Source organism: Suricata suricatta, chromosome 2 (genome assembly GCF_006229205.1).
Source record: "Suricata suricatta isolate VVHF042 chromosome 2, meerkat_22Aug2017_6uvM2_HiC, whole genome shotgun sequence".
Classification (NCBI taxonomy): Eukaryota; Metazoa; Chordata; class Mammalia; order Carnivora; family Herpestidae; genus Suricata; species Suricata suricatta.
The window spans coordinates 158,353,246-158,380,295 of NC_043701.1; the positions used below are offsets into that span (position 1 = coordinate 158,353,246).

General features: G+C 38.7%; 1 protein-coding gene and 1 pseudogene across 1 annotated transcript in view; one reads left to right on the forward strand and one right to left on the reverse strand.

Moving 5' to 3' along the window:
* Positions 1-19,970, forward strand: part of ENTPD7 (ectonucleoside triphosphate diphosphohydrolase 7) — a 42,732-nt gene extending 22,762 nt beyond the window's left edge. Inside the window, exons 7-13 of the mRNA XM_029932355.1 lie at positions 2,249-2,305; positions 6,626-6,759; positions 10,288-10,454; positions 12,644-12,968; positions 14,819-14,904; positions 15,739-15,900; positions 17,317-19,970. Coding sequence (XP_029788215.1) covers positions 2,249-2,305; positions 6,626-6,759; positions 10,288-10,454; positions 12,644-12,968; positions 14,819-14,904; positions 15,739-15,900; positions 17,317-17,548 — 1,163 coding nt within the window. The 3' untranslated portion in view covers positions 17,549-19,970. The remainder of the gene's footprint in view (positions 1-2,248; positions 2,306-6,625; positions 6,760-10,287; positions 10,455-12,643; positions 12,969-14,818; positions 14,905-15,738; positions 15,901-17,316) is intronic.
* On the reverse strand, positions 11,419-12,020 carry LOC115285766 (annotated as a pseudogene).
* Positions 19,971-27,050: the final 7,080 nt, after the last annotated feature.

Consider the following 27,050-nt stretch of genomic DNA (forward strand, 5'->3'; position numbering starts at 1 on the left):
TAGGATTGCTTTATATGTTTGATTTTCATTTTTCTTTGAGTAATTTTCTGGATTCTGTTATATGTTTTTTTATTATTAGTTGCATATTCTGCATTGGTATCTGTTTTAGATTGCTGCTTCTAGAAGTCATATATTTATATTTGTTTTTAACTTTGTGCTAAGTACTGTGTTTATAAGAATGTATTCGTGTTTAGTGATGATTCCATTTGGGTATTTGGTTAGCTTAGCTATTTGTAGTGTTGAAAACATATGTACTTCCATGAGTTGTACTGAGTTTGCCAAGTTCAGATGTAAATTAAAGGGGAAACTTTAATAAGGGAAGATCAGGGTGATCATTACTTACTTTTCTTTTGTTATAGGCTCTCCTTTCATTGCATTTATTTTTCAAATATTTGTTAATTTTGAGGGAGATGGAGTGAGCAGGGGAAGAGCAGAAAGAAAGGGGGAGAGAGAATCCCAACCAGGCTCCACACTCAGTGCAGAGCCTGACTCAGGGATCCATCTCTCCACCATGAGACCATGACCTGAACTGAATTCAAGAGTCAGATAACAAACTGCGTCATGCAGGCACCCACTTTTTATTGTATTTATTATGCAAGTACCAATACTCCCTTAAAAGCTTGCACTACTGGGTTTGCAGTTTTGGAATGTAGTTGAAAGTATGTTTTCATGTGGCCTATATGACAAATTATGTTTCCATTTCTTGAAAAAGAGAAAATTCTCTATGCGTTCTAGTTGCAATTCACATAAGGGAAAAGATATACCTTTTCAATTTCAGTATTGCATTCTCTGGTTCTAAAATTTTTATTTGATTCTTTTTTATATTCTCTCTTTGCTGAGACTTTCTATCTTTCCATTCATTTTAAGACTGCTTGTATTTCTTGGTTATATAGCTGCTTTAATATCTGTCTGGCAGTTCTGACATCTGTGTCATCTTGGGGTTGGCATCTTTTCCCTTAGGAGTTGAGATTTCCTAGTTATTTTCATGCTAAGTAATTTTATATTATATCCTGGGCATTTTGAATGTTATATTATGAGACTCTGGGTCTTGTTTCAATCATAGGAAAATATTGATGTTTGTTTGTTTTAGCAGGGAGTTGACCTAGTTAGGTTCATGCCTCAAGTTCTGACCTGCCTTCTGTGATTGTATTGATTCATTTTTCAAAGGCTTGCCGCTGCTATTTGGGTTTGTCCCATTTGTTTGTCACCCAGTGGTCAGTCTGAAACCTGGGCATAGTCTGTACAAATGGGGTGTCTAGCCAGTACAGTCCTCAGAACGTTTGGTATATTGTTTAAAGTGAGATCCATGCATGTGTAGCTTGGCCATGAGCCCAGGAGTTTATAGATCACTTTATTCCCTACTCTCTGTGATCTCCCCAACATTTTATGGTTGCCTGGGGCTCACTTTCATGGTCCTCCAGTCAGAAAGCCAGGGCTTTATTTTGCCTATTCTGCCATACATTTCCCACGATTGCATCTGCATCCAGGGCTAAATGGTGGAGGACAAGGAGAAAAATCAGCAATAGGAATTTTCTTCAACTTTTGAGGCCATAGCTCCTCTAGTGAGAGCAGTTTCATATCCTTCAGAGTTTTAGGCACCCGCCCAACCTCTACCTCCACTGCTGCAGGATTGTGTGATAGCAGAAAACAAAATAAAGGGGGAAAAAACCCAAGGGATCTTCCTCCATTCTTTTGGAGCCTTCGGAGTCCCTTTTAATGCCCCTTGGACCAAAAAGCAAGGTCTTGAAGTTCTTTCTCTCCACACTTGGATTTCCTTTCGTGTTTCAAGCTGCTTTTGAGTCCAGGCCAGGCAATATCTGAGGGGGAAAAAATGGGACACTTGCTACGGGTTTGGTGGTACTTTAACTTCTGATCTCTGACTCAGTGTGCCTCTTGTTATTTCCTTCCAGAGCTCTCACACATACATTCTGCATACATTCTGTCGAGAGTTGACACTGTGTTCAGTGGGGTGACAGGGTGACGTGTGCTTACTTCCTCTTGCCCCAAGCCAGAACTCCAAGATGCATTTTTTACATTTGTTTTTACACATTAATTTAGAAAATGCAAACCATTTTAAAAGGGAAAAGCATCACAAGATAAGAGATTTTAAATTCATACACTAAGAGCATGGAATAAATTACTATCACCATTTTTTTCTAAAAAAGGAAAGAAAAGAGCAGCCCTGGGAGAGGGGTATGCATGGCATACCACAAAGAATTAAGCACAGGCTTTTATGTTTCTCACTTAGGAGTTTATGCGTGGATTGGAATCAACTTTGTTTTGGGAAGATTCGACCATGAGGATGGTGAGTAATGTCATCTTAAGACAGTTCTAAGGACTGAATGAAGGTTTATGTTATAACCTACCAGTGTAATGAGAGTGCCACAATTGAGTAGTTTTTCTTTTCTTTTTTTTTAAACTAAAGATGCTTCATTTTCCAGTCCTACTTTGCCTTCTTATTTCTTTTTAACTTTTTAATATGGGAAGTTATGGACATTTACACAAGTAGAATAAAAAAGAAAATGAATCTCTATGAACTCATTACCCAAACTCAGCACTAATTAGTGGTTGGTCAGTTTTTTGGCCCCACCCTCCCTCCATACAACACAGGTTTTTTTTTCTTTTAGATTTTTTTTTATGTTTATTCATTTTTGAGAGACAGAGAGATAGAGCTCCCAAGTGGGGGAGGGTCAGAGAGAGAGGGAGACACAGAATCTGAAGCAGGCTCCAGGCTCTGAGGTGTTAGCACAGAGCCCAACATGGGGCTCGAACCCATGAACCATGAGACCATGATCTGAGCTGAAGTTGGACGTTCAACCGACTGAGCCACCCAGGCGCCCCTCCTTTTGGATTTTTAAAAGCAGACCCCAGACATATCATTTTATCTTCTTGTACTTTAATGAATATCTGTTACCAATGAGGAGCTTCAAAACAAATGAAATATCCACAATGCCATTCTTAAATTTAAAAAAATTAACAATTTCTAATATCCTGTAACATCTATTTGATACCCAGGTAGAGACTTCTTTTATTGTGTCGAATATTTACTTGTAGTTGTCTTGTTAAAATGAGAATCTGACCAAGGATCACAATTACATTTGATTGATAAATTTCTTAATCTGTAACCACTTCTCTCCTCTCACCTCTTTTCCTCAAATAATTCATTAAAAAAACCAAAAAACTGGCTCACTTGATAGAATGAATTTGCCACATTCTTGATTTGATTGACTGAATTTTTGTGGGGTCTTAAACATGCTTCGCATCCCTCCTTATATCCTAAAATTGGAGATTAGATATAAGCTTGATTAGACACAGATTCAATTCTTTTGGCAAAAATAAGTAACAAATGAAGATTGGCACTGTTTCCTACTACATCACATGAGAAGTTTCATAATGTCTGGTTGGTCCCACTTTTAGTCATATTAAGACTGATCAGGTATTCAGGGTTCAGGTATTGTCAGCCTGATAGAATCTGTTATAAAAATTCTCCAGCCACTTTTCACTTAATGGTTATAGTAGCCAATTGTGATTGTTGTTTAGATCCAGTTTTTCATTAGAGGTTGCAGAATAGTTATTTTTCTAATTCTGTTGTTTTTTTCTCCATGTAACAACTAGGGTTTTTATATAACAAATTTTTTCTCATTTACTATTTGAGTATCCTGGAATGTAGTTCTTAGTGGAAAGAATAAATCCTTCATTCTTTCCTTTTATTTATCAGGTTTTTGAATAATGAGTTAATATCCTAACAACTTCCAAAGGTAACTAGTGAAGTTTTTTTTTAGTATCGTTATGAATTTGTAGATTTTAATGTGTTTGATGCATCATAGTCCATCACATCATCATTCTTTTCAGTGCTCAAATTATACCATCATTGGCCAGTAGGAACACCTTTAGGTTGGCTTCTATACTTTTTAACATCCCAGTAGTCTTTTATATTTCCCTTGCTTTTTGGCACACTAAGGTATATTCCAAGCTTGTTTTGTATTTTTTCTACCTTAGACCTAGCATCAGATATTTTTTAAGCAGCCCTGGTTTCTTTTATTGAAAAATTATATTTAGAAACCATGAATGCCAGCAGTCCTTATTGCTCCTAGATTATCCTTGCTTCCAAGTCCTTTCAGTGGACAGAGCTAGAAAATATGTGAAAGAGAAAAAGAAATTATGATTTCATAGTGATAGTTCCAGTTCATGTTTAAGATTATAAGGTTGTACAAAGAGGTGAAAAATCTATACACTGAATCTATACACTGAAAACTGTTGAAAACTTAGGAAAGAAATTGAAGAAGACACACAAAAAAATTGAAAAATATTCCATGCTCATGGATTGGAAGAACAAATATTGTTAAAATGACCATACTACCTAAAGCATTCTACATATTCAGTGTAGTCCCTATCAAAATAACACAAGCATTCTTCACAGAGCTAGAACAAACAGCCCTAAAATTTGTATGGAATCAGAAAAGACCCCAAATTGCCAAAGCAATCCTGAAAAAGATAACCAAAGCTGTAGGCATCACAATTCCAGACTTTAAGATGTATTACAAAACTGTAATCATCAAGACAGGATGGTACTGGCACAAAAACAGACACTTAGATCAGTGGAACAGAATAGAGAACCCAGAAATGGATCCACAGACATATGGCCAACTAATCTTTGACAAAGCAGGAAAGAACTTTCAATGGAATAAAGACAGTCTCTTCAACAAATGGTGTTGGGAAAACTGGACAGCGACATGCAGAGAAATGGACCACTGTCTTATACCATACACAAAAATAAACTCAAAGTGGATGAGAGACCTAAATGTACAACAGGAAGTCATCAAAATCCTAGAGGAGAAAGCAGGCAAAAACCTCTTTAACCTTGGGCCCAGCAACTCAACCCTTCTCCAGAGGCAAGGAAAACAAAAGCAGAAATGAACATTGGAACCTCATCAAAATGAAAAGCTGCTGCACAGCGAAGGAAACAATCTGCAAAACTAAAAGGCAACTGAAAGAATGGGAGAAGATACTTGCAAATGACAAAGTGTTAGTATCCAAAAATCTAAAGAACTTAGCAAACTCAACACTCAAAAAACAAATAATCTAATGAAGAAATGGGCAAAAGACATGAATAGAAATGTCCAAAGAAGACATCCAGAGGGCAGATAAACACATGAAAAAATGCTCAACATCACTCATCATCAGGGAAATACAAATCAAAATCACAATGAGATACCACCTCACACTGGTCAGAATGGCGAACATTAACAACTCAGGCAACAACAGATGATGACAAGGATGCAGAAAAAAGGGGAACTCTTTTGCACTGCTGGTGGGAATGCAAACTGGTGCAGCCACTCTGGAAGATAGTATGGAGGTTCCTCAAAAAGTTAAAAATAGAACTACCCTATGACCCAGCAATCACACTACTAGGTATATATCCAGGGGATACAGGTGTGCTGTTTCGAAGGGTCACCTGCACCCCAATGTTTATAGCAGCGCTATTGACAGTAGCCAAAGTATGGAAAGAGCACAAATGTTCATCAACAGATAAGTGGATAAAGATGTGGTGTATATAAATATAATGGAGTATTCTTGGCGATAAAAAAATGAAATCTTGCCATTTGCAATAACCTGGATAGAATTAGAGGATGTTATGCTAAGGGAAATAAATCAGAGAAAGATAAATATCATATAACTTCACTCATATATGGAATTAAACAATTTTTAAATGTCTTTTATTTGTTTTTGAGAGACAGAGAGACAGTGCGAGCAGGGAGGGTCAGAGACAGAGGGAGACACAGAATCTGAAGCAGGCTCCAGGCTCTGAGCTAGCTGTCAGCACAGAGCCTGACACGGGGCTCAAACCCATGAACAGTGAGATCATGACCTAAGCTGAAGCTGGATGCTTAACCGACTGAGCCACCCAGGCGCCCCTTAGGTGGAATTTAAGACATAAAACAGATGAACATAAAGGAAAGGAAGAAAAAATAATATAAAAACAGGGAGGGGGACAAAACATAAGAGACTCTTCAATACAGAGAAGAAACTGAGGGTTGCTGGAGGGGTTGTGGGTGGGAGGATGGGCTAAATGGGCAGAGGGCATTAAGGAAGACACTTGTTGGGATGAGCACTGGGTGTTATAGACAGGGGATGAATCACTCTAATCTACTTACTCCTGACATCATTACTGCACTATATGCTAACTAACTTGGGTGTAAATTAAAAAGACGTTTTAAAGAGATTATAAGGTATTGCTTAATATCTTTGATTTTATACTTCTATGGTTTTTTCTTTTATGCTGAGTGTTTGTACCTAAACATATTAATGTAACATTTATTTGCTTTATTTCATAACACATGTTTCACAGCTTAAAAATAATACCAATAAAATTATTATCAATAAAACTTCTACAGTGCAGTTTAAAATATTTTTTGCTTCTGTTGTCATTAAGATACATCCTGTAAGGGATAGTGAAAATATTGTTACTTGAAAGAATTCTTTGTATTACATAGTTGATACAATGAGATTAATTTATTTGTTTGCTCCTCTTTTTTTTTTTTAAGGGATTTCTATTTTGATTTTTTTCATTTTTGATTTAATTTGATTTTTTAATTACTAGGCCATTTCTGTTCCTTTATTTCAGAATCAGATGCTGAGGCTCCCCAGGAATTGGCAACAGGGCGCAGAAGGACAGTAGGCATACTGGATATGGGAGGAGCCTCTCTCCAAATTGCATATGAAGTTCCTACCTCAGCCTCTGTCCTCCCTCGAAAACAGGTATTTTACCTTTTAGGGAGATTAGGTTGCTAGAAATGCCAGTATTGGGGAAGGAAGGGCACTGTCTTTGGACTTAGACCAACTTGCATGGGTCCAAATACTTGTTCAGATACTCACTAGTTTATATTATCTTTGGTAGGTTACCTCTCTGAGCTATAATCTCCTCCTATATGAAAAGAGAATAATAATAGTATCCACTTCATGAAGTTGGGAAGATAAATGACATCGTGTATATAAAGCACTTAACAAACTTACCAACATGTGCTAAATGTTTAACAAATATAGCAGTTATGCTCCCTGTCTCCTGGGGCTACTTGAAGATAAACATGATAATTCATATAAATCCTAGAGTACATTATTTGATACATGCTGTACCTTAAATGTTATTTCTTTTCCCTTACTTGTGATTCCATTCTTGGGCTTCTAATAATCCGTAGCTAACTAGAATGTTAAGAATATATATATCTTGAGGGAAGAATTTTATCATAGAGAAGAAATAGAGCTGCAGACAGTTTTTATTTATTTATTTATTTAAAATCTCAGCCAGCTCACATTTTTTTTGTTAAAAAAATTTTTTTAATGTTTATTTATTATTGAGAGAGAGAGACAAGAGCAAGCAAGGAAAGAGCAGAGAGAGGGAGACAGAATCCAAAGTAGGCTCCAGGCTCTGAGCTGTCAGCCCAGAGCCCAATGCGGGGCTTGAACCCACAAACCGTGAGATCATGACCTGAGCTGAAGTCAGACGCCCAAACGACTGAGCCACCCAGGTGCCCCTGCAGACAGTTTTTCAACACCTATTGTGTGCAGGGCATGGGACCTATTGTACTGCTCCCAAAAGCTCATAATCTATCAGTGAGGACAACCTGTGATGACAGGGAGACTATGGAAGTTCTATAATTTGATCGAAACCAGGTTTCTCACCATTGGCACTATTGGCTATTTGGGCTGGATAAATCTTTGTTGTCAAGGATTGTCCTGTGTGTGATATGATATTTAGCAGCATCCCTGGCCTCTACCAGGTATCAGTAGTGTCCCACTCTACTCCCCTGCTTCATGAACGGGAGTCATGCTAGCTTAATGGAAGGTAAGGTATTTACCTGGGCCTTGGATGATAAGTAAGCTTTTGTAATGTGGAGGTTGAGGAAGGCCACCTGTATGGAGGGAACAGTATGCACAAGGGCACAAAAAACAGCAAAGAGCTCAGAATGTTCAAGGAATGTAGAATCGCCTGTTGTAGTGTAGGATTCTCCAGTGTAGTAAGTCTAGGAAGATAAGATGAACGTAGATGGTAAGTCTTGTGTGCCATGCTAGGGAATTTCACTTTTATATCTGTAGATGGAGGAGAATCAGCAAAGGTTTTTGAGTAGGGCAGTCATATGGGCCTCAGTTTCATCATCTATGAAATAATTAAACTCTGAAAGTCCTTTTCAGCTCCATTATGTGACTGATAATAGATTCAATCTGGGTTTTTTTTTTTTTTAAATAATTTTGGTTCAGTATAAGAAAGAAATGTAGGTCAGGGAACCTTGGGTAAGAAGCAATAAGGGTTGAACTAGGCAATGTAAGTGGAAATGGAATGGAGGGCACAGATTTCAGGAGTATTTTGGAATTAAAAGAACAACAACAGTGTAATGGTGTGGGTAGGGCAGAGAGGGATGGCCAGGGATGCTGAGGTTTCCACCTAGGTACCTGGTAGGGTAAGGAACGTAGTCACTGTGAGAGACCCCAGGGTAAAGGGCCGGTTGATATATCATATCAGTACAGTCTAGGATCTGGTCTAAGAATACCAGTATGGTCTAGGAGGTTTGGGTGAGAGTGATTTTCTGGTCTGTAGCCCAAGTCCTTGCAATCAATAAATTCAGTTTTCAGTATGATGAATTTGAGATCTCTGAGGAGCATATATGTCTAAATATCCAGATTGTCGGAAATGTGGGTTTAACTATCAGAAGGGATCTCTGCAAGGGTTGGAAATTTGGGGGACTAGGTTGTAAGACATTTTAGTCTTTATTTGTTAGTATATAGTCAACAGGTACGATGAAGGCATTGTTCTGGCAAGTGGCACCTATCCTTAAAGTATTAAACAAATGACTTTTCTGCTTGTGCAGATTTAGAAAGCAACAGTAGTATAGAAAGTATTCTTGCAAGCAACAAGTTAGATGTAGCCAGTAATATAACAGTCTTAAAGATGGGTCTTGGTGCTTGGCAAATAAGGAAAGAAACAGTGAGACATAACACAGTAGTACTTTAAAAAATATACATAATCCTAAATATATAAAGTAGGGTTATTTGGGGACTATTCACAGAGTTGTACATATTCAAAAAGCAATGCAACCACCATTATTGAATTCTAGAACATTTTCATTACCCCCAAAAGAAACCCCACATTCATTAGCAGTCACTTGCCATTCTCCTCCCTCCAGCTCTGACAACCACTGATCTGCTTTATGACTCCTGTGGATTTGTCTCTTCTGAGTATTTTACATAAATGGGATCATACAGTATGTGACATTTTGTGTCTGGCTTCTTTCACTTAGCAAAATGTCTTCAGGGTTCACCTCTGTTGTAGCATGGATCAGACCTTCATTTCTCTTCATGATTGAATAATATTCCATTGTATGACTGTGCCATATTTTGTTTATCCATTCATCAGATGATGGACTTTTGGACTTTTGTCTCCAGTTTTTGGCTATTATGGATAATGCTGCTGTGAACATTCACTTCCACATTTTTGATTAGTCATACTTTTCAGTCCTCTTATATATAGACTTAGTGAAATTTCTGGGCACAATAGCATTTTTGTTAATTAAAAATGAATACATTCAAAATAATAATTTTGTTTTACAGCCGTATGTACAGATACATGTTACATTAAGCACATTAGAATGGCTGCCTGTAGGGAGTGGGAATGGGGGTGAGTATGAGGATAACAGGAAGTAAGTAGATAAAACAAAATGGGGCTCTGCCATAGTAATGTGCCATGAACTGAGGAGTATGATTAACTCAGCCCATGGACCTGAAGTTAAAAAAAAAATTCATCACCTCACCATTGGAGGTACTATACAGTGGAATTTTCCCAGTCCTAGTCCTCGTCATTGGGTAGATTAAAGCTTCTTGAATAGAATTAGAAAAACCCGTAGGATAGGTCTCAGGAGGATCTTCTAAATTCCTTAAACTTATTTTTATCAAAGGATTTTTTTTTCCCTGATGGTAAAACTAGTACATTCTCATTTTGGAGAACTGGAAAGTCCAAAAAGTACATGCAAGAAAATGACATCTGTAATAATGATTCTGCCTTGTAGAGAACTACAGATACAGTTGTTGTCTCTAACTTGGTATTTAGTCTCTGTACTTTTTTGTGCAGGCTTGTCGTTCTGTGTCTTTGTTGAAAATATTGCCATGAGAATGAAAGAATGCTATAAGATATTTTAAAGAGTAGTTGAAGCACACGAAGACTGGTATATTGGTAACGTCCTAGCTTTCTGTAAATCAACCAAAAGTCCCCTTTTTTCTCTTTGCATTGTATTATAGGAAGAAGAAGCAAAGATCCTGCTAGCGGAATTCAACCTGGGCTGTGATGTGCAACACACTGAACATGTGTATAGGGTGTATGTCACAACCTTCCTGGGGTTTGGGGGCAACTTTGCCCGACAGCGCTACGAGGACCTTGTGCTGAATGAAACGCTTACCAAAAATAGGTACTTTTGACATGGGGATCTGTCCCTCTGAAATACAGTGTATTAGGAAGAAATACTCATATCCCACTAAGATGTCTTTGCTTCCTCCTCCTTCCTGACCACTCCTGTCAATGCGGTAGTGTCACTACTAATAGAGACCCTCTACTCGTAGTCCCACTTGTCTAGGTTAGGGTGCCCCCTGGTCTTTGCTCTTAGGGCTCAGAAAAGTACAGCAGCTTACTGTGGTGACTTCTTGCTGTGTTCTGTTTCAGAAATGGTATCACAGTTATAAGTGAGGCTAAATTATTAATTTACAATGTGCAGCGTAACGTAGCTCTTAACAGTTCCCTCTCCATGGGAGACATATTTGTTCACTGACAGTGGAGTTGCATCTCACGTGGGAGTGTGTTTCCATAGTGGATGTGAAAGATAAAAAGCATGTGAAGTTAGAATTAACCTTCACATTGTTCTCTCATTAAGTCCAGAATAGCCAGTTTTTCCTGCAGCGTGGACAGATCACTGATTCTTCATTTGGCTATCACATGAAGTATTTAGACTGTAATGTACAAATAGTTGTGAGGGTTTTTGTTTATTAGTATTTAAAATTATTGTATCATAATACGCATTGAAGGGAGTGTAAGACTGCAGAGGTTTTTTTCACCACAAAATTATTTATCCCCACTTGTCTTGCTAGAAATACTAATTTGAAGACATACTGGTATAGACTGTTTGTAATAATTGCTCCACAGCAGTTGTCTTATTTGGGACCATATTCAAGAAAATACTGTCTCCTAATTCTTTTTTGTTTTTGTAAGTCTCAATTACCAAGAGGTCAAGGTATTTCAGGAGACTCCTGGGTGATGGACAAGTGCCTTAAAGCCAAGCAGTGTGTTCGCATTCTGAAAATACTCTTCATCTGTACAGATGCTGCTTGGGCTGTGGAGCTCCGATCGCTCCTGTTGGCAGTACAGCATCCAAAGAGCAATTATGAAAGTTTTACACCAGTGTTGTTTTGTTCCATCTCTGTTAGCTGCGGTGCTTCCTTTTCCATTTCCTTCCTTTGTTGTTCTGGTGCCCTTTTCTCTTTGTCTGCTGTTTCCTGCCTCAGAACTTGCCAGGCTGCATCGTGGCTGCCACCACGCACCAATGTGTGCATTGGTATTTTCTTGCTAAGTTCCTAATTCAGAAGACTGATCATCTTGTGTAGCTGCTAATCTACTAGAGAAATGCATGCTTCCTGGGATGTCAAAACGGAATGGTTCTTTCTTCTTTATACGATTTTCTGAGTCTTTTTAATAGTTGATGTCCTTAAACTAGGTTCTAGTTGTTCCAGAGCATTTTGTCGTATTGCCGTGTTCCCATTACCTTCTTGAGTCTTTGGTGGCAGCTTCTTCATCCCAGGAAGTCCACCCTTCAACATCTGTCTGTTTAGGAACTGATGAAAAATTAACTGCAGTTGGCAGAGTTATTTGGTCTCTACTAATTTCCGTCCTCAGCCATATCTAATCTCTGTAGGAACAGGAATATTGTTGCTGGGCAAATGCAGACTTGAAATAGCCAGAACCGTATGATGGCCAGGATAGGAGTTAGAACCTACCCCCACCTGCCCTCCCCATGTGGGTCCAGGCAGGTCCTTCCTATGGCCAGCAGTTGTCACTGCATCACTGACATAGTTTCCTCCTCGGAAGACTCCCCTGACCTTCCCTCGTTACCTCCTCCCAGGTGTTTTGCTAAACGTTGGACCACACTTAGCGTGGCAAGATCTTGGCACTTCTAAGAGACAGTGGAAACAAAGACTAGATGGAGACCAGCAGATTAATACCTCTAGTTTCAGTATATATTGGGAAATACACAGGTTGATTAAAAGGTTGAACAAAATTTGATCCCTGTCATACTTCTCTCCTTTTCTTCTTTCCTTCCATCCTTCCTCCTTCCCTCCTTCCCTGCCTCCCTCTCTTTCATCCATCCATGCATCCATCCCTTCCTTCCATCCTTCCATCTTTCCTTTGTTTCTACTAAATTGAATTTGCTTAAGGTAAATGTTCATGTGTTGTGGCTGCATGGTTGATACTCCATTCTTGTTTCTAGGGATGCCATGTAAAACAAGATATCTGTGAAGCACATTCTTTGACCAAGTTTCTTATAGGCATTTCTTAGAAGAGGTTGAATGTATTAGTGATGTGTTCTATTTGTTTTTGTCATTGTGGCAGGTTGCTGGGCCAGAAGACAGGTCTGAGTCCAGACAATCCATTTCTGGATCCCTGCCTGCCCGTGGGACTCACGGATGTGTTGGAGAGGAACAGCCAGGTGCTGCATATCCGAGGAAGAGGAGACTGGGCTTCTTGTGGAGCAATGCTGAGCCCGCTGCTGGCTCGCTCCAATTCCAGTCAGGCCTCGCTGAACGGCATCTACCAATCACCAATTGACTTCAACAACAGCGAGTTCTATGGTTTCTCCGAATTTTTTTATTGTACAGAGGATGTGTTACGCATCGGTGGCCGTTATCATGGGCCGACATTTGCCAAGGCTGCTCAGGTAAAGTATTTATAGTAAAGATGACTCATACCAGCAGCAGCCATTTTTGTATGCCTAACTTTGTGCCGGATGCTGTGCAAAAGGCTCTGTACGCCTGAGTTCACTGATTTCTTCACAGGAGGAGCCCTATAGCCTTCGTTTTACAGATGAGAAAGTGGACTCAGATGTTAAGGAGCCCAGTGGGCTATGCTGTCTTCTAGTTCATTAAGCTTAGGTTTCCATGTATGTCCTGTCACCCCAGTTATCACCCAGCTCCAAAATTTTTGTGGTGGCTGATGCTTTCTCCTCTAGGTTTCCAATAATCTTATTTAATGTTTGTGGTCAAAAGTGTCATCCCCAGATCTTTTTCCCCTTACTTGGTATTCTCAGTTGTAATGTCCTTTCGGAAATGATGTCACACAGGTGGGCAAGTCCACTTTGATTTTCTTGGTTTGTTCGGAGGCCAGAGTGGTATATAGGGTCACTTGGAATATTAAAAAGATACTGAGGAAAGCAATGTCAGTGGAAATACTATTTAAAACTAAAATGCAGAAGAAATAAAAATTCATTTAGAGCATATACAGGACATTAGCAGCTCATAGACTTAAATCATTAGTTACCTGAACAGGTAAAAGTTTCTGCAGTTTTCTGTAGCTCCTTTAATTTAGATTCATCTCTGAAGGTTTGCCTATCTTTCTGATCTCTCTTTTACCAGAGAAACTTATGGGAATAATCTGACTTTATATTTTTTTTATTCTTTTCTTTCTGCTTTGTTACAATTCTCTAGGGCTCTCTGGATAGAAGACTTCTGATATAATAATATCTGTACTATGCTTATTATTCTGTTCCCTAAAGGTAGTCCCTAAGAAATATTGAGGAAAACCTGGTTTGTATTTGTTCTTTCCTCTCCAGCTTCTGGCAATACACTTACATTCCTCTTCCTTTCTAGCATCTAGTGCTGCCTAACTGTTCATGGCCTACATCTTTCTCCCATTTTAAAACTTCTTCAAATTCTATTCCCTTGAACACCAAAGGGCTCAAGTTACTGCTTACTCAATTTGCTAGTGGCTTCATATGTTCTCTTTCCCAGATGAAAGAAAGATAATTTTGCTCCCTTACTTTTTTATTACTTTGACTCAACTGTTATTTTCCCAATGATACCTTCCCTAGCAACCATATCCAAAACTGCAGCCCTCCCCAATATGACCTATTTCCCTTTCCTGCTTTATTTTTCCCATGAGCACTTATGTCATATAACACACTCTATATGTAAATATGTGTGTGCACATGTATTCATGCATGTATATGTATTACATATGTATATGTTTATGTATTATTCTCCATCTTACCACTAGAATGTGAGCTTCATGAGGACAGAAAGTTTTGTCTGTTTTGTTCACTGCTAGATCTCCCCAGTACCTAGAAAATCATCTGGCACAAAGTAGACATTCAGACAAAAACAGTGATTCTTTGGAGAGAACTATAGCAGGGGGACAGGCCAGTGGTAGAATTTTACGATTCTGTTCCATCTGCTTTACCTGCTTGTCTTACACAGAGTAGAATGAGTCTCCCTTTGACTTTGATGTTGCTATTCCCGGTTCTAACCTTACCCCTCTCTAAAGCCAAAGAGGCTCAGGAGCCATGATGGGCTGGCTTTTTATGGACTTGAGGTGATGGGAATAAAAAGGCGACCCCCAGCAGCCTGTGTTCTGGCACTTGCTTTGCACAGTGTCCAGGAAATGAATGTGGCATTTCTGTTTTCCTTTGTCAATTAGTAGCCCACAAGTAACTTTAGAGGTGGAACAGCTGAAACTGTAGGAAAATTAGTTTGGCTTCAATTTCATGTTCCTCTGTTTCTCTGATTGTTCCAGGATTACTGTGGCATGGCTTGGTCAGTCCTAACTCAGAGATTCAAGAATGGCCTCTTTTCATCACATGCAGATGAGCATCGACTCAAGTAAGTAGCTTCCTTTTCTCCCTAAGATGTGGCCTGAAAATGTCGATGGCAGATTATAATGAGGGAGAGAGAGCAAGCAAGAATACAGATGGGATTTTCTGTTGAAGGAGAAATGAAAATGTGATTATTTTAGACTTTGATTTTCTGAATGTTAGGGACCAAACTAGTGAGCCTATTTTGGTGAAGCCAAGGGAAACCAGAATTACCAAAAGGTTCTCTCCAAGTGGTTTGAAATCAAAAGTGGTAAGGTTTTTTTTTTTTAACTTTTAATTAAAATATTGAACACACAGAGAAGTAGAAAGAACAGTAATATAAACCCACACCTAGCTTCAGGAGGAACCAGTGTTTTGCCAGTTTGGTTCACCGGTCCTTCCATTTTGTAAACATTTTAGTTAAGATATTTTAACCACAAACAAAAAGATAGTATCATCAATTTCTTTATACCTGTTACCCTGCTTCTTTTGCTAACAGCTACCAACTTCTGGCCAATCTTGTTTCATCTATTTTCCCACCCTTCTACTCCCGTCTTACCACAATTGGGTTGTTTGGAAACAAATCCCAGACATCATGTAAGTTACAGCAGGCTCCTTAAAAAGAAGGACTCTTATAAAGAGAAAGAGAAAAACACAGTCAACAATATCATTGTGGCATAAAGGTATTCCTGCACTTTTGTGGTAAACATCAAGATAAAGTAGGCTCAGATTTGGCTCCACCTAGAGGTGAGGAAGGTGAACTGGGGAGATGGATCTTTTTTGACATCCATTGGGAGTGTGTGGAAAGCATTAGTTCTTTTTTTTCCTTCTTTAAAAAAATATTTATTATTTTGTCACACAGATATCAGTGTTTTAAATCAGCTTGGATGTACCAAGTCCTTCATGAAGGATTCCACTTTCCCTATGACTACCCACACCTGCAGACAGCTCAGCTGGTCTATGACCGCGAAGTTCAGTGGACACTGGGAGCCATTCTGTATAAAACACGATTCTTACCCCTCAGGTAAAGTGGACTGAACTGGCATCTTGAACTCAGAGGATATTGGTGTCTCAGAATAGGTTTCTTAAGTTACCTCTCTCCCTCAAAAGTGCATCCAATTTAACCTCCCTGTATTACTACCCCATGAACTATTCTCACTAACCAGTTATATTGAAACAGAAAGAAGGTTGATAATTTAATCTGGACTCCTTTCTTTAGCTTTGCAATTTCAGGAATGCAATTTTATTTGTTTATCCATAATAAATCATTCTTTAGGATTGAGCTCTTACTAACCAGTTCTAAAACACTGACTGACAAAACAAAGTGTCATTCTTAGGTTACTGTAGAAAATATCTGACTAGAGGGCTAGGGGAGGCTGTCTGTATAAAGCAATCTTTCCTAATGGGTGGAGCCACTCTAGACATCATGTCATTGACTTAGACTTTTGGTGGGCCAGAATTCAGAACAAAGCACATGAGATGCTTTAAGGGGGGTATTTTCATTAAGGTACAATAGCCTGATGTCTTGCTCTATTTATGTAAGATATTTGAGATAATGTTTAAGTATTCTCTCCCCTGTATTATTTTGGATAAACTAAAATGAATTTTTAATCTTTGCTGCCTGTTTCTTTAAACCCAGAAACCAGGCAGCTGATAGATGTGAGAGAAGTGGGAAGCTGCAGAGCATGTGCTCCAGATGAAGGGCTGACTCCTGTCATGCAGAAGTGCTGTCCCAGCATCTGCCAGGTCTCATTTGTCAGGACAAGCCAGAAATCCATATTTTTATAAGCAGTCTTTCAGTTTGGAGATTCACATTTAGAGAAAACACTGCAGGTCAAACAAGACAAAAATAGATCTGGTATCTGGACCACCAAAGTGCAGCTTTCTGTTCTAAGCAGACAGGCTCCTTCACTTTGGGTTACATGTCTCCTCATTTTTTTCTGGATTACAATACAGGTGATCAGGCCACCGTTTTCTTTAGATATGTCCTAAACCCTCAGGAAGCACAGCCAATTTTTTTAAGCATTTCAATATACTCTGATTTCTTGATTGGATTTAGGGGCCACCCTATTCTTGTTAGAACCATATTTACAAACCGTATGTAGGTATTTACAGAATGGGATGGGACCACTGTTAAGACTAAGGTTATAGATGATCAGTCTTATCTCACTGTTCACTTTTTTGTCCTCTAATTTTGTCCCCATTCTGGAGGATGTAGGCCTGTGAGGCTTCTCAGCAGGCCCTGGAAAAGAAAGTACAGGAGGAATCACATAGCAGTCCTAAGGCTGGAGATGTTCTTCAGCTTTCCTTGCTCTGTGGAGCTGGTATCAGCAGATTTCCATGGATGGAATAAATAGTATAACACCACTGGCCATTTAAATCATCATGAATGTTTCTATTTGAAATTAACATTTCTTTTCACCTTCAAACTCTTGCCTAGGGATCTACGGCAAGAAGGTGTCCGGCAGGCCCATGGTAGCTGGTTCCGTCTCTCCTTTGTCTACAACCACTATCTCTTCTTCGCCTGCATCCTGGTGGTGCTACTGGCCATCATCCTATACCTTCTGCGGCTACGCCGGATTCACCATCGACAAACTAGAATCTCAGCTCCATTGGACTTGCTGTGGATCGAGGAGGTGGTGCCCATGATTGGGGTACAGGTAGGGCCGTGAGGCCGGCAAAAGACTTGGAAAGCTCAAGTACCCCAGGGTTGCTGCCCGTTGACTTCCATAACTTTCTTGTACTGGCCTCAGATGCTGCTTTGCCTGACCTTGGAATATTTGGCCTTGGAATTTCTACCTTAATATCTACTTTAATTCCTTCTCAGTATCCAGGTCCTCTTCTCTAAGAGAAGCTGATTTAGTCTGTGAAGAACTAAATAATGAGAGTTTGGTGCTAACAAAGAGGACCAACCCTAGTCCAACTGAAGCATGCTTCTACTCCTTTATCTGAGAGGTCTAGTATGTTCCTGGCATCTAGACTTTTCTCCTCTTGCTAAAGCATGAAGTTTGGCATTTGGCAAACTGGAAGCCTGGTTGAAACCAAATTTGAAGCATCTGATACAAAGCTGAAGACATTCCAGCAAGTGCAGCAGCCCCTTCTTTCTCTGTAACAGAGATATCATTTATGTGGAGATCCACACCCTTTCATAGGGATTCAAGATATTTGCATTTCGGTGGAACAGATATGAACTTCCAGGCAACCAAAATAACATAGTTTCTTTGTTTACTTGACAAAGAAGCCATCATGAGTGTGGTCCAAGATCCCTGATGTAGTGTTGCTGATGTTAATCATTATGTGATTTTAAAAGGTTAGAACCCCTTCTAAATAATGGTCAATCAAAGACTTTGACAGTATCTTATGTGATACCTGGTGTGACCAGGATAAAAAATGTTTCTGTGACTATATGCCTCACTGGCTGTTTGGGCATTAATTTTTCTTCTTGAGCCTTAAGTATGCTTGATGGAGAGACTGACAGGGTTAGAGATCTGGATTTGTCTGGTTTTAAGTCACTGTCTCTAGGCCTATTTTTATGAGCCCATTTGCAGAAAAACTCAAAAAGAGTTCTTTTATTTCACTACAATCAATATGTCGTTTGGGAAGAGAGGTGTGTTTGGGTTGTTTTTAAAGAAGGAAAGAACAATAGTATCAGGAGAATGGGCAAAGGCAATAAAACTGAAGCTCTTATTTATTCATGTTTTTCTAAGAAGTAGATATTTTCCCAGTTTGACCCTTGAATGTCTGAACAAAAGCAAATTCTAAACTTCAAAAAACATAGGTAAATCTGTTAATAAGTCACCTGGCATCTTTCAGAACAGCTGTTAAGAGATTGCTCAGTCACAGACCGCATTTCCATTAATGAGGAGAGAAGAAAAGCATGTGATTACATTTTAATCCACTACCCTCATGCTCCTCCTCTACATGTGGCCTTTAAATTGTGTGAGGATTTCCTTTTCATCAACTTGCACCTTCCCCCATGGGATCTTCTTCATATTTCATCCTTCCCTGTATGCAGCCCTGAATGTCCTGCCCAAGAATATATTGCTCCCAGACTTGAAGTGGCTTTCTTTTCTGTCACTTTATTTTTAGCATTAGATGATAGAGGGAATGATCTCTGCCTTTAATGAGGAAAAAGTTGGAAATATTAAAACATAAATTTCCATACTGGGAGCAGGGAGGAATTAAATGCCATATAAAACAGAAAAATAAATCAAGATCCTCCTAGAAATAAACCGAGATGAAAATAAGTATGCTGACTCAGTTGGTAGGTGAAGAGATGATGAGTCTTAAATTGTTTTCAAATTAGGTAAAAATGGATCTAGCAGAGAGTCTTATAGTATCCTCTGGAAATATTTTTTACTTTTCATTAGGGCTTATGTCACAGAAATTTCCTTTAATGCTTAAGACTTCTGAATTGTCCTGATCTTTGACTTCGTATCTTTGTGTCACTGCGAGTGAGCCCTCGCCTTGTGACTGCTGCTTATAAAAAATGTCCGAATATGTTTTTTGCTAGCCAGTGCCTACTCAGGTACTCTCTCTTCTTCCCTCATCTTGGTTTCCAAACACTGTCTTTTGGTTTTCTTGTGAGATCTGATCAATAATCTGGTCAAAAGCTACCTAATTGGCCAATAGTTATCACATTTGTGTGCTCAAAATGAAGCTGAAGCAGAGAGGAGGTGGTGATGAGTTCAGTTTGAGAGCTCTTACTAATGAAGTTATTCTTCCTCCTGGTTATAACATTTGTTAAGCATTTACTAGGTATCATACACTCTTAAGAATTTATGTCTATTATTTAATCATTATGACAGCCTTTCAGGTTGATACTACTTTTTGTATTCTTTTTATAATTGAGAAACTCAGGATACCCTGTGCTTATCATTTTTTCAATGTAAATGTATTTCTTATTCTTAATTTATTTTAAATAGTTTTTGAGTTTTTGTCTAGTGTACTATATCCTGTTTATTATTTTGATCTTGTGGCATCTAGGTTTGTGCTTGTTACCATGAGTATGACTTCCCAGAGACCCATGGCAGAAAAAATGTAAGAAGGGAAATTTTTATCATATGCCTCAGAAAAACTGATATTTGCTATTGATATTGGTTCCTATGCTTCTGTCATTGCTCCCAATTAATAGTTTGACATGAAATCTCATTAGCTAGAAACAGGAGCCATTTACTCTACAAGGGCCCATTACTTTTTCATATTGCTGTCTCCTACGAGTCTCCCTGATAGAACTAGACTATCTTGTCTCTACCCCTCCTTTTGCCTTTGGTTGTTAAAGACTTTTTAAGATCTCTATTTGCATTTCTGCACTTTCAATAGTTTCCTTGTGAAGATAATTGTGGTTTCATTCAAATCACATCCCACTCATTCCTTTGTCTCTTACCAGCCAGTCTTCTTGATACCAGCAAAATGAACCTGAACTGCTTTAGTACTTTTATCATTAGTGAGACAGGTCACAGATGTCAAACTCAGAGTCCGTGCTGATAGGAGTTGATGCTTTATTAGTCTTACAATGGCACAACCCATCACTTTTCTCTGACTTCTTGTTACTAGAACATAATGAAAATATGTATAATACCCAATTATATACCATTATATTGACATATGTTGCAGTTAACTCTAAGCCAAATTTTATCATCTTTGTACCTTAGCTCCTTTAATTGATTTTCCTTGGTGTAGGGAATTTAGTCTCTTTCCAACAACCTTGTGTTTATCCTTTAATGTTGTCCAAAGGATTCTCCTCCCTCTCCTCAGCCTGACAGCTTTCTTTAACTTCCAGGGTCTTGGGCAGTGATTATTAAAATGTGGTTGATTGAGTCTGCCGTGCATCTGTTAAGCTAATCTTTTTAGGTATTAACATTTATTATCACATTTATATTTGTGTTGCTGAAGGATAGTTGACATATACTTGTTTCAAGTGTGTAACGTAATGACTCGATATTTGTATACACTGCAACATGATCACCACAATGAGTCTAGTTTCCCCCATCACCATAGAAAGAGACGGGACATGCAGCACAGTGTTATTGACTATAGTCACCGTGCTGAACGTTCCATCCCATGACATGACTTATTTATTTTGTGACTGGGGTTTGTACCTCTTGACCCCATTCTTCCATTTTGCCAATCCCCTCTTCTCCCCCAACTCTGGCAACCTCCAGTCTGTTCTCTGCATTTATGAGTTTTGGGGTTTTTTTTTTTTTTTTGGTTCCACATATAAGTAAAGCTATATGGTGTTTGTCTTTCTCTGACTTATTTCATTTAATGTAATACCCACAAGGTCCATACATGTCACAAATAGCAAGATTTCATTCTTTTTATGGCTGAATAGTATCCTTCTGTGTGTGTGTGTGTGTGTGTGTTTACACATCTTCTTTATCCATTCATCCATCGATGGACACTTTGGTTGTTTCCCTAGCTTGGCTATTGTGCATAATGCTGCAGTGAACATGGGAATGCTGATACCTTTTTGAATTACTACTTTCATTTTCTTCAGCTAGATAGCCATAAGTGGACTTGCTGGATCACATGGCAGTTCCAGTTTTAGTTTTTTGAGGAACCTCTCTGCTGCTTTCCACTGTGGCTATACCAATTTACATTCCCACCAAAAGTACACAATAGTTTCCTTTTCTCCACATCCTCACCAACACTTGTTAGTTCTTATCTTTGTGATAATAGCCATTCTGAGAGGTGTGAAATGGTATATCTCATGGTTCTGATTTGCATTTCTCTGATGATTACTGATGTTGAGCATCTTTCATGTACCTGTTGGCCATCTGCCTGTCTTCTTTGGACAGATGCCTTGCTCAGGTCCTCTGCCCATTTTTAAATCAGATTGCGTTTTGTTACTGAGTTGTAGGAGTTTTTTTTATAATTTGGATATTAACCCCTTATCATATTTATGATTTGCAAGTTTCTTCTCCCATTTAGTATGTTGCCTTTTTATTTTGTTGATGGTTTCCTTTGCTGTGGAGAAAGCTTTTTAGTTTGATATAGTCCCATTTGTTTATTTTGGTTTTTATTGCCATTGTCTTTGGAGTTAGATCCAAAAACTTATCACCAAGAGAGATGTCAGGGAGCTCACTGCCTATGTTTTTTTCTAGGAGTCTTGTGGTTTGGTCTTGGTCTTATATCCAAGTCTTTAATCCATTTTAAGTCAATTTTTGTGTATGGTATAAGATAGTGATCCAGTCTCATTCTTTTCCATGTGGCTGCCCAGTTTTCCCAACACCATTTATTGAAGAGACTTTCTTTTCCCCACTGTGTATTCTTGCCTCTTTTGTTGGAAATTGACCATATATTCAGAGGTTTATTTCTGGGCTCTCTATTCTGTTGCATTGATCTATTTTTATGCTAATACCATGCTGTTTTGATTACTATAGCTTTGTAATATAGCCTGAAATCAGGGAGCATTATGCCTTCATGCCCATATTTTCATTTTTGAAATAAAATACCTTACACTTCTCAATGGTGTTATCGAAATAGATGCTCCCCACCCCTATTTCCATTTCCACTTTTTGTCAGGAGTGAAAGACAAGTGGGTGGTATGATTTGGGGGAAGGAACACTGGACTTTACAAACAGCTGACTTGGATTCTAGTCCTGGCTTTGTCATTGACTAGCTCTGGTACTCTAGGCAAGTCACTTGTCCTCTCTGGTTCTTTTTTCATCTATAAACAACATGGTCTGATGCTAGTTCCAAAGGAAGAACCATTGGCCTAAGAAACTAAAGGTAGGAGAGAATGTAGGAAAATGATAGTTTCAGGAACAGGATTTTGACCTTTGGTTTAAAAGGACAGGATGCCCAAGAGAGCTGGTGGTCATCTCCTACTTTATCACTTACATTAAGGTTGATGGGAATGGAGTTTCCAACAGCAATCATTATTCGTAAATTTCAGAAGATGAGGTTTTTACAGCTGGAATTTTAGAGGTCTGTCTTTTGTTAACCCCTTTGGTTTTATGAATGATAAAATTGAGGCCCAGAGCAGTAGTAACATGTGCAAAGTCCGAGTGAGTGGTCTCCCGGATCCAGTTTTCTCTGTTTTCTGTACTACAGACACACCCCCCCTGACAGCTGCAATGAAGTTCTCATTGAGAAAATCTTCCTGCAAGATTGTGTATCTCAACAGAATCTATTCTTTATAATATAGCTGATTGCAAGTAACCATGTCCAATCTTTATAACTGCTTCTCATATTCATTTGTGATGGCTTTGTTCACATTTAGGAATAAAATATGAAGGACACACTTTGTTAGAAATAGCGCCCAGTAGTTACTAACTATTCTGCCTTCTATGTTTCTTTTAATACTTTTAGATTTTAGATGTTTCTTTTAAACACTTTGCTTAATTTTGTACAATTTTTTTTAATTTTTTTACATTTACTTATTTTTGAGAGACTGAGAGAGACAGAGTGTGAACATGCAAGGGGCAGAGAGAGAAAGAGACACAGAATATGAAGCAGGCTCCATGTTCTGAGCCAGCAGTCAGCACAGAGCCCGATGCAGGGCTCAAACCCACAAACCATGAGATCATGACCTGAGCCGAAGTTGGACGCTCAACTGACTGAGCCACCCAGGCACCCCAATTTTGTACAATTTTCTCAACCACAGCATCGAAGCAATTCATTTGATGGTTATAATCAAAATTATTTAAAGTATAAATGCCTATTAGATCTACCTCATTAATGAATTTGGCTGTATTTCTTGGGCTGTTATGAGACTCCCTTACAGAAACAAAATGCTGTTTCTTTTTTGCTGTCTTTAAACTTCTTTTTGTACTAACTCAGAACTAATATCTAATTTCCCTTTGTGCTGTGTTATGTGATGTAACTTCATTTGGGATCAAGAATTAAGATAGAAGTAGCAACAGATACTTCAGATTCTCCCAGATTAGCTTCTTAGGTCATGCTTAGTGTGAGCATCCTGCTTGTAGGGCCATATGCTCTGTCAAACTTGTGAGGATTTTGTTGGCATTGCAAAAAACATTAGTTAAAAAACAAGAACTTTATTATATACTAATAGACTTCCTTTATGGTATTACATAAGTGTTTCTCTTTTGCTCTAATTCATTATTTCTAATTTGTCAATACCATTATTAGAGGGACAGAGGATGTCAACATCTGTTGACCATTTGTTTCTCTGGAAGTCTGAGCACTAAGGAGATCCTTTTATTTGTGAAATTGAGTTATTACTCATAAGGGCTTTTTACTTTTAAAGTGTATTCAATCATGGCCTGCCATTTTTATAAAAACCAAAGATGAAAAAAATTTCTGACTCACAGGATGTTTATAGCCATGCATGTGTGACTTTAGGCAAGCTGAGGACACATCTACTCCTGAGCCTCTCCTTTTTTAGTGCAGCCACTCATAGACCCTCTGGCGGCCGACCACTCTGCTTCTCCAGTATTAAGGTAGTCCTGATGCTTTCTAAGGCCTTCCTGCAGAGGACTTGCCAGAGTTTGGCCTGTTAAAACTGCTCCTGGTGAAGGCTCTGCACCTTATTAGCTTCATAATGCTTTCTCTGCAAGAAAGGATCCTAGACAAGTACTTTGATCTCTGGTATTGCTGTCATTATATTGTGTTTGCAATTCTCATTCGACAATTCCCCTTTTGTTGAAGTCCTGATATATGCCTTCTCTCTATTATTTCTGCCTTGAACAATGAACTCTGCAGTGTTGAAAGGCATCTTTTTATGATGACCCACAGCTAGACACTCCCTTTAGCTTTAAAAAACTGAAGGCTGCCTATATTGCATGACTTTTGGGGGTTGCTAAGATCATATGTTTTTTTGAATGCTTCACATTAAATAATTTTGCTCAACAGTTCTTAAAATTCTGTTAAATACTGTTAAATTGGTGTTGAACCATAAGTAGAATGCATGCATGGACAGGGGTATATGTGTTTCATATGCCAATATATAACCCACAATACATTCCAGACCTGGAAGAATTGCCACAAGTCAACTGGTTATCCTGACGTCATGGCCGTCACTTTAGACAGTAGCTGGTCTTTACCTCCTCTACAATGGACAGGAAGTTAAAAACAAGTGTAAGTTAAAAACAAGAAAATTCTGGATTGATAAGAAAGCCAGGTGTTTTTATTTTTTGATGTTTTAAAAACAACTGACAAATTATTGATAGACTTTACGGGAAATTCATTTAATCTTCTAGGTATATGATGACTTATTTTGAAAGAGGTGTCTGGGATCTCAATCGGTAATTATCTGTTTTCCATTCACTCATGAAATATTTGGTATGTGGTTGGTGCTGGGAATAATGCAAACATAAAAATAATTCAGATAATCTCCATTCCCCAGGAGCTCATAGATAGCCACAATACAGTTATATAGCCAAATGCAACCAGAATGTTTTTCCAAACGTATTCCTCTTTAATAAAAGAAAAATGAAGAAAACCATCTAGCTCTTGAACTTATTCATCCATCACTACAGTGTTGGAGGGAACTTTAGAAACACTAACATATGGCTTTTTGGGTTGGATTTGGGAATCATGAGATGATGGATGGGAACCTGCACCCCTGACTGCAGTTCCCTATCTTTAAAGAATTCCAAGAGGTGACATCCCATTAACACACTAATAGGATCAGATTAAATGAGATGGGGTTGAGTAAATTGTGAGGGGACGGGAATAAGCTGGTCAAAACTTTCTAAGGTAACTGGTTTATTAGGGCCTAGGCCACAGGTATCTAAACTTGTCTGCACATTGGAATGACCTAGGGAACTGAAAGTATGTCTATTACTGCTTCCAGAGATCATGATTTAATTGGTCTTAATGGGGGGACTGGGCTTCAAGATTTTCAAAACTTCTAATGTGAAAAAAAATTAGACACTTCTAGCAATAGCATAAGCCCCAGGGTCATCCAGGATATTATTTTTTAAATCAAAGACAAACTGTTACTTCTGTTTTGCTAAGAACCACTTGAGGATGGTAACTGTTAGGTCACAATGAAACTTACAGAATATTGGAGTTAAAAAGGAATGGAGATCATCTCCTTGAGATTGTAAATGGGCAAACCTTCCTCCATTTATGGCTCCCAGATGTGTTCAGCCTGCATCATGTTCTTAAAAAACCTGAAATTAGTTGCCAGCCCTTGAGAGCTTTCACATAAAAATCTAAATTTTTTGTATAAAAAATCAGATCTGGCAACTCCGGACTATAGAGCAGCAACAGGCCAGAGCCCAGCAGTGGTTTAGCCACATAGCTGGGCACCAGCTCTCCACTTTGCCACTGTCTTCACCAGCCAGACCCTAGTGGGCTTTTGTTTTGATCCGATTCTTCTCTTCTACAAAACTAAAAACTAGCTTAAAGAACTAAGTTAGTGCTTGATGAATCCAAGTGGATTACTAGTGATTATCTCCTTTTTTAAGTACTTCTAAGCCATTTTGCTATATATATAGACATTAAGCTTATGAAAATGTACCCATTTCCCATTTTGAAAATCAGGATACTAGAAGACACCTACTTCTCACTAACGGCTGTCTGGCTACTTAAGGTGTGCCAGTCCTTCCCTTTGAATCTTCACCCGATGGAAGTGAAATTGAGATCATAAAGAATTTCTACTCAGGGGTCAAGGAGACAAGAATTCATGCATGTAGAATCCAGAGCTTGCTAACATTAAGAAACCTAGACAGCCGACTAAGAGCCAACAAAGGCAGACATTTCTTTCTCTACATTAAGGAAGGTTTTCAACAAAAAACTAAATTTATGAAGATTTTTTAAATGTTTATTTTTGAGAGAGAGACAGTGTGCAAGCATGGGAGGGACAAAGAGACAGGGAGACAGAATCTGAAGCAGGCTCCAGGCTCCAAGCTGTCAGCACAGAGCCCGACGTGGGGCTTAACCCCATGAATCTCGAGATCATGACCTGAGATGAAGTCAGATGCTTAACCAACTCAGCCACCAGGGTGCCCCTAAATTTACAGTTTAAAAAGGAATCTTTAGTTAAGTATACTTAATGACACTCTTCATCCAGTGACTTTGTTAAAAAGAGGCAAAGAATTTTATTTTTTTAATGTTTAATTATTTTTGAGAGAGAGTGCACGTGCACGTGAGCAGGGAAGGGGCAGAGAGAGAGGGAGACAGGATCTGAAGTGGGCTCTGCACTGACAGCAGAGACCCCAATGCAGGGCTCAAACCCACAAACCGTGAGATCATGAC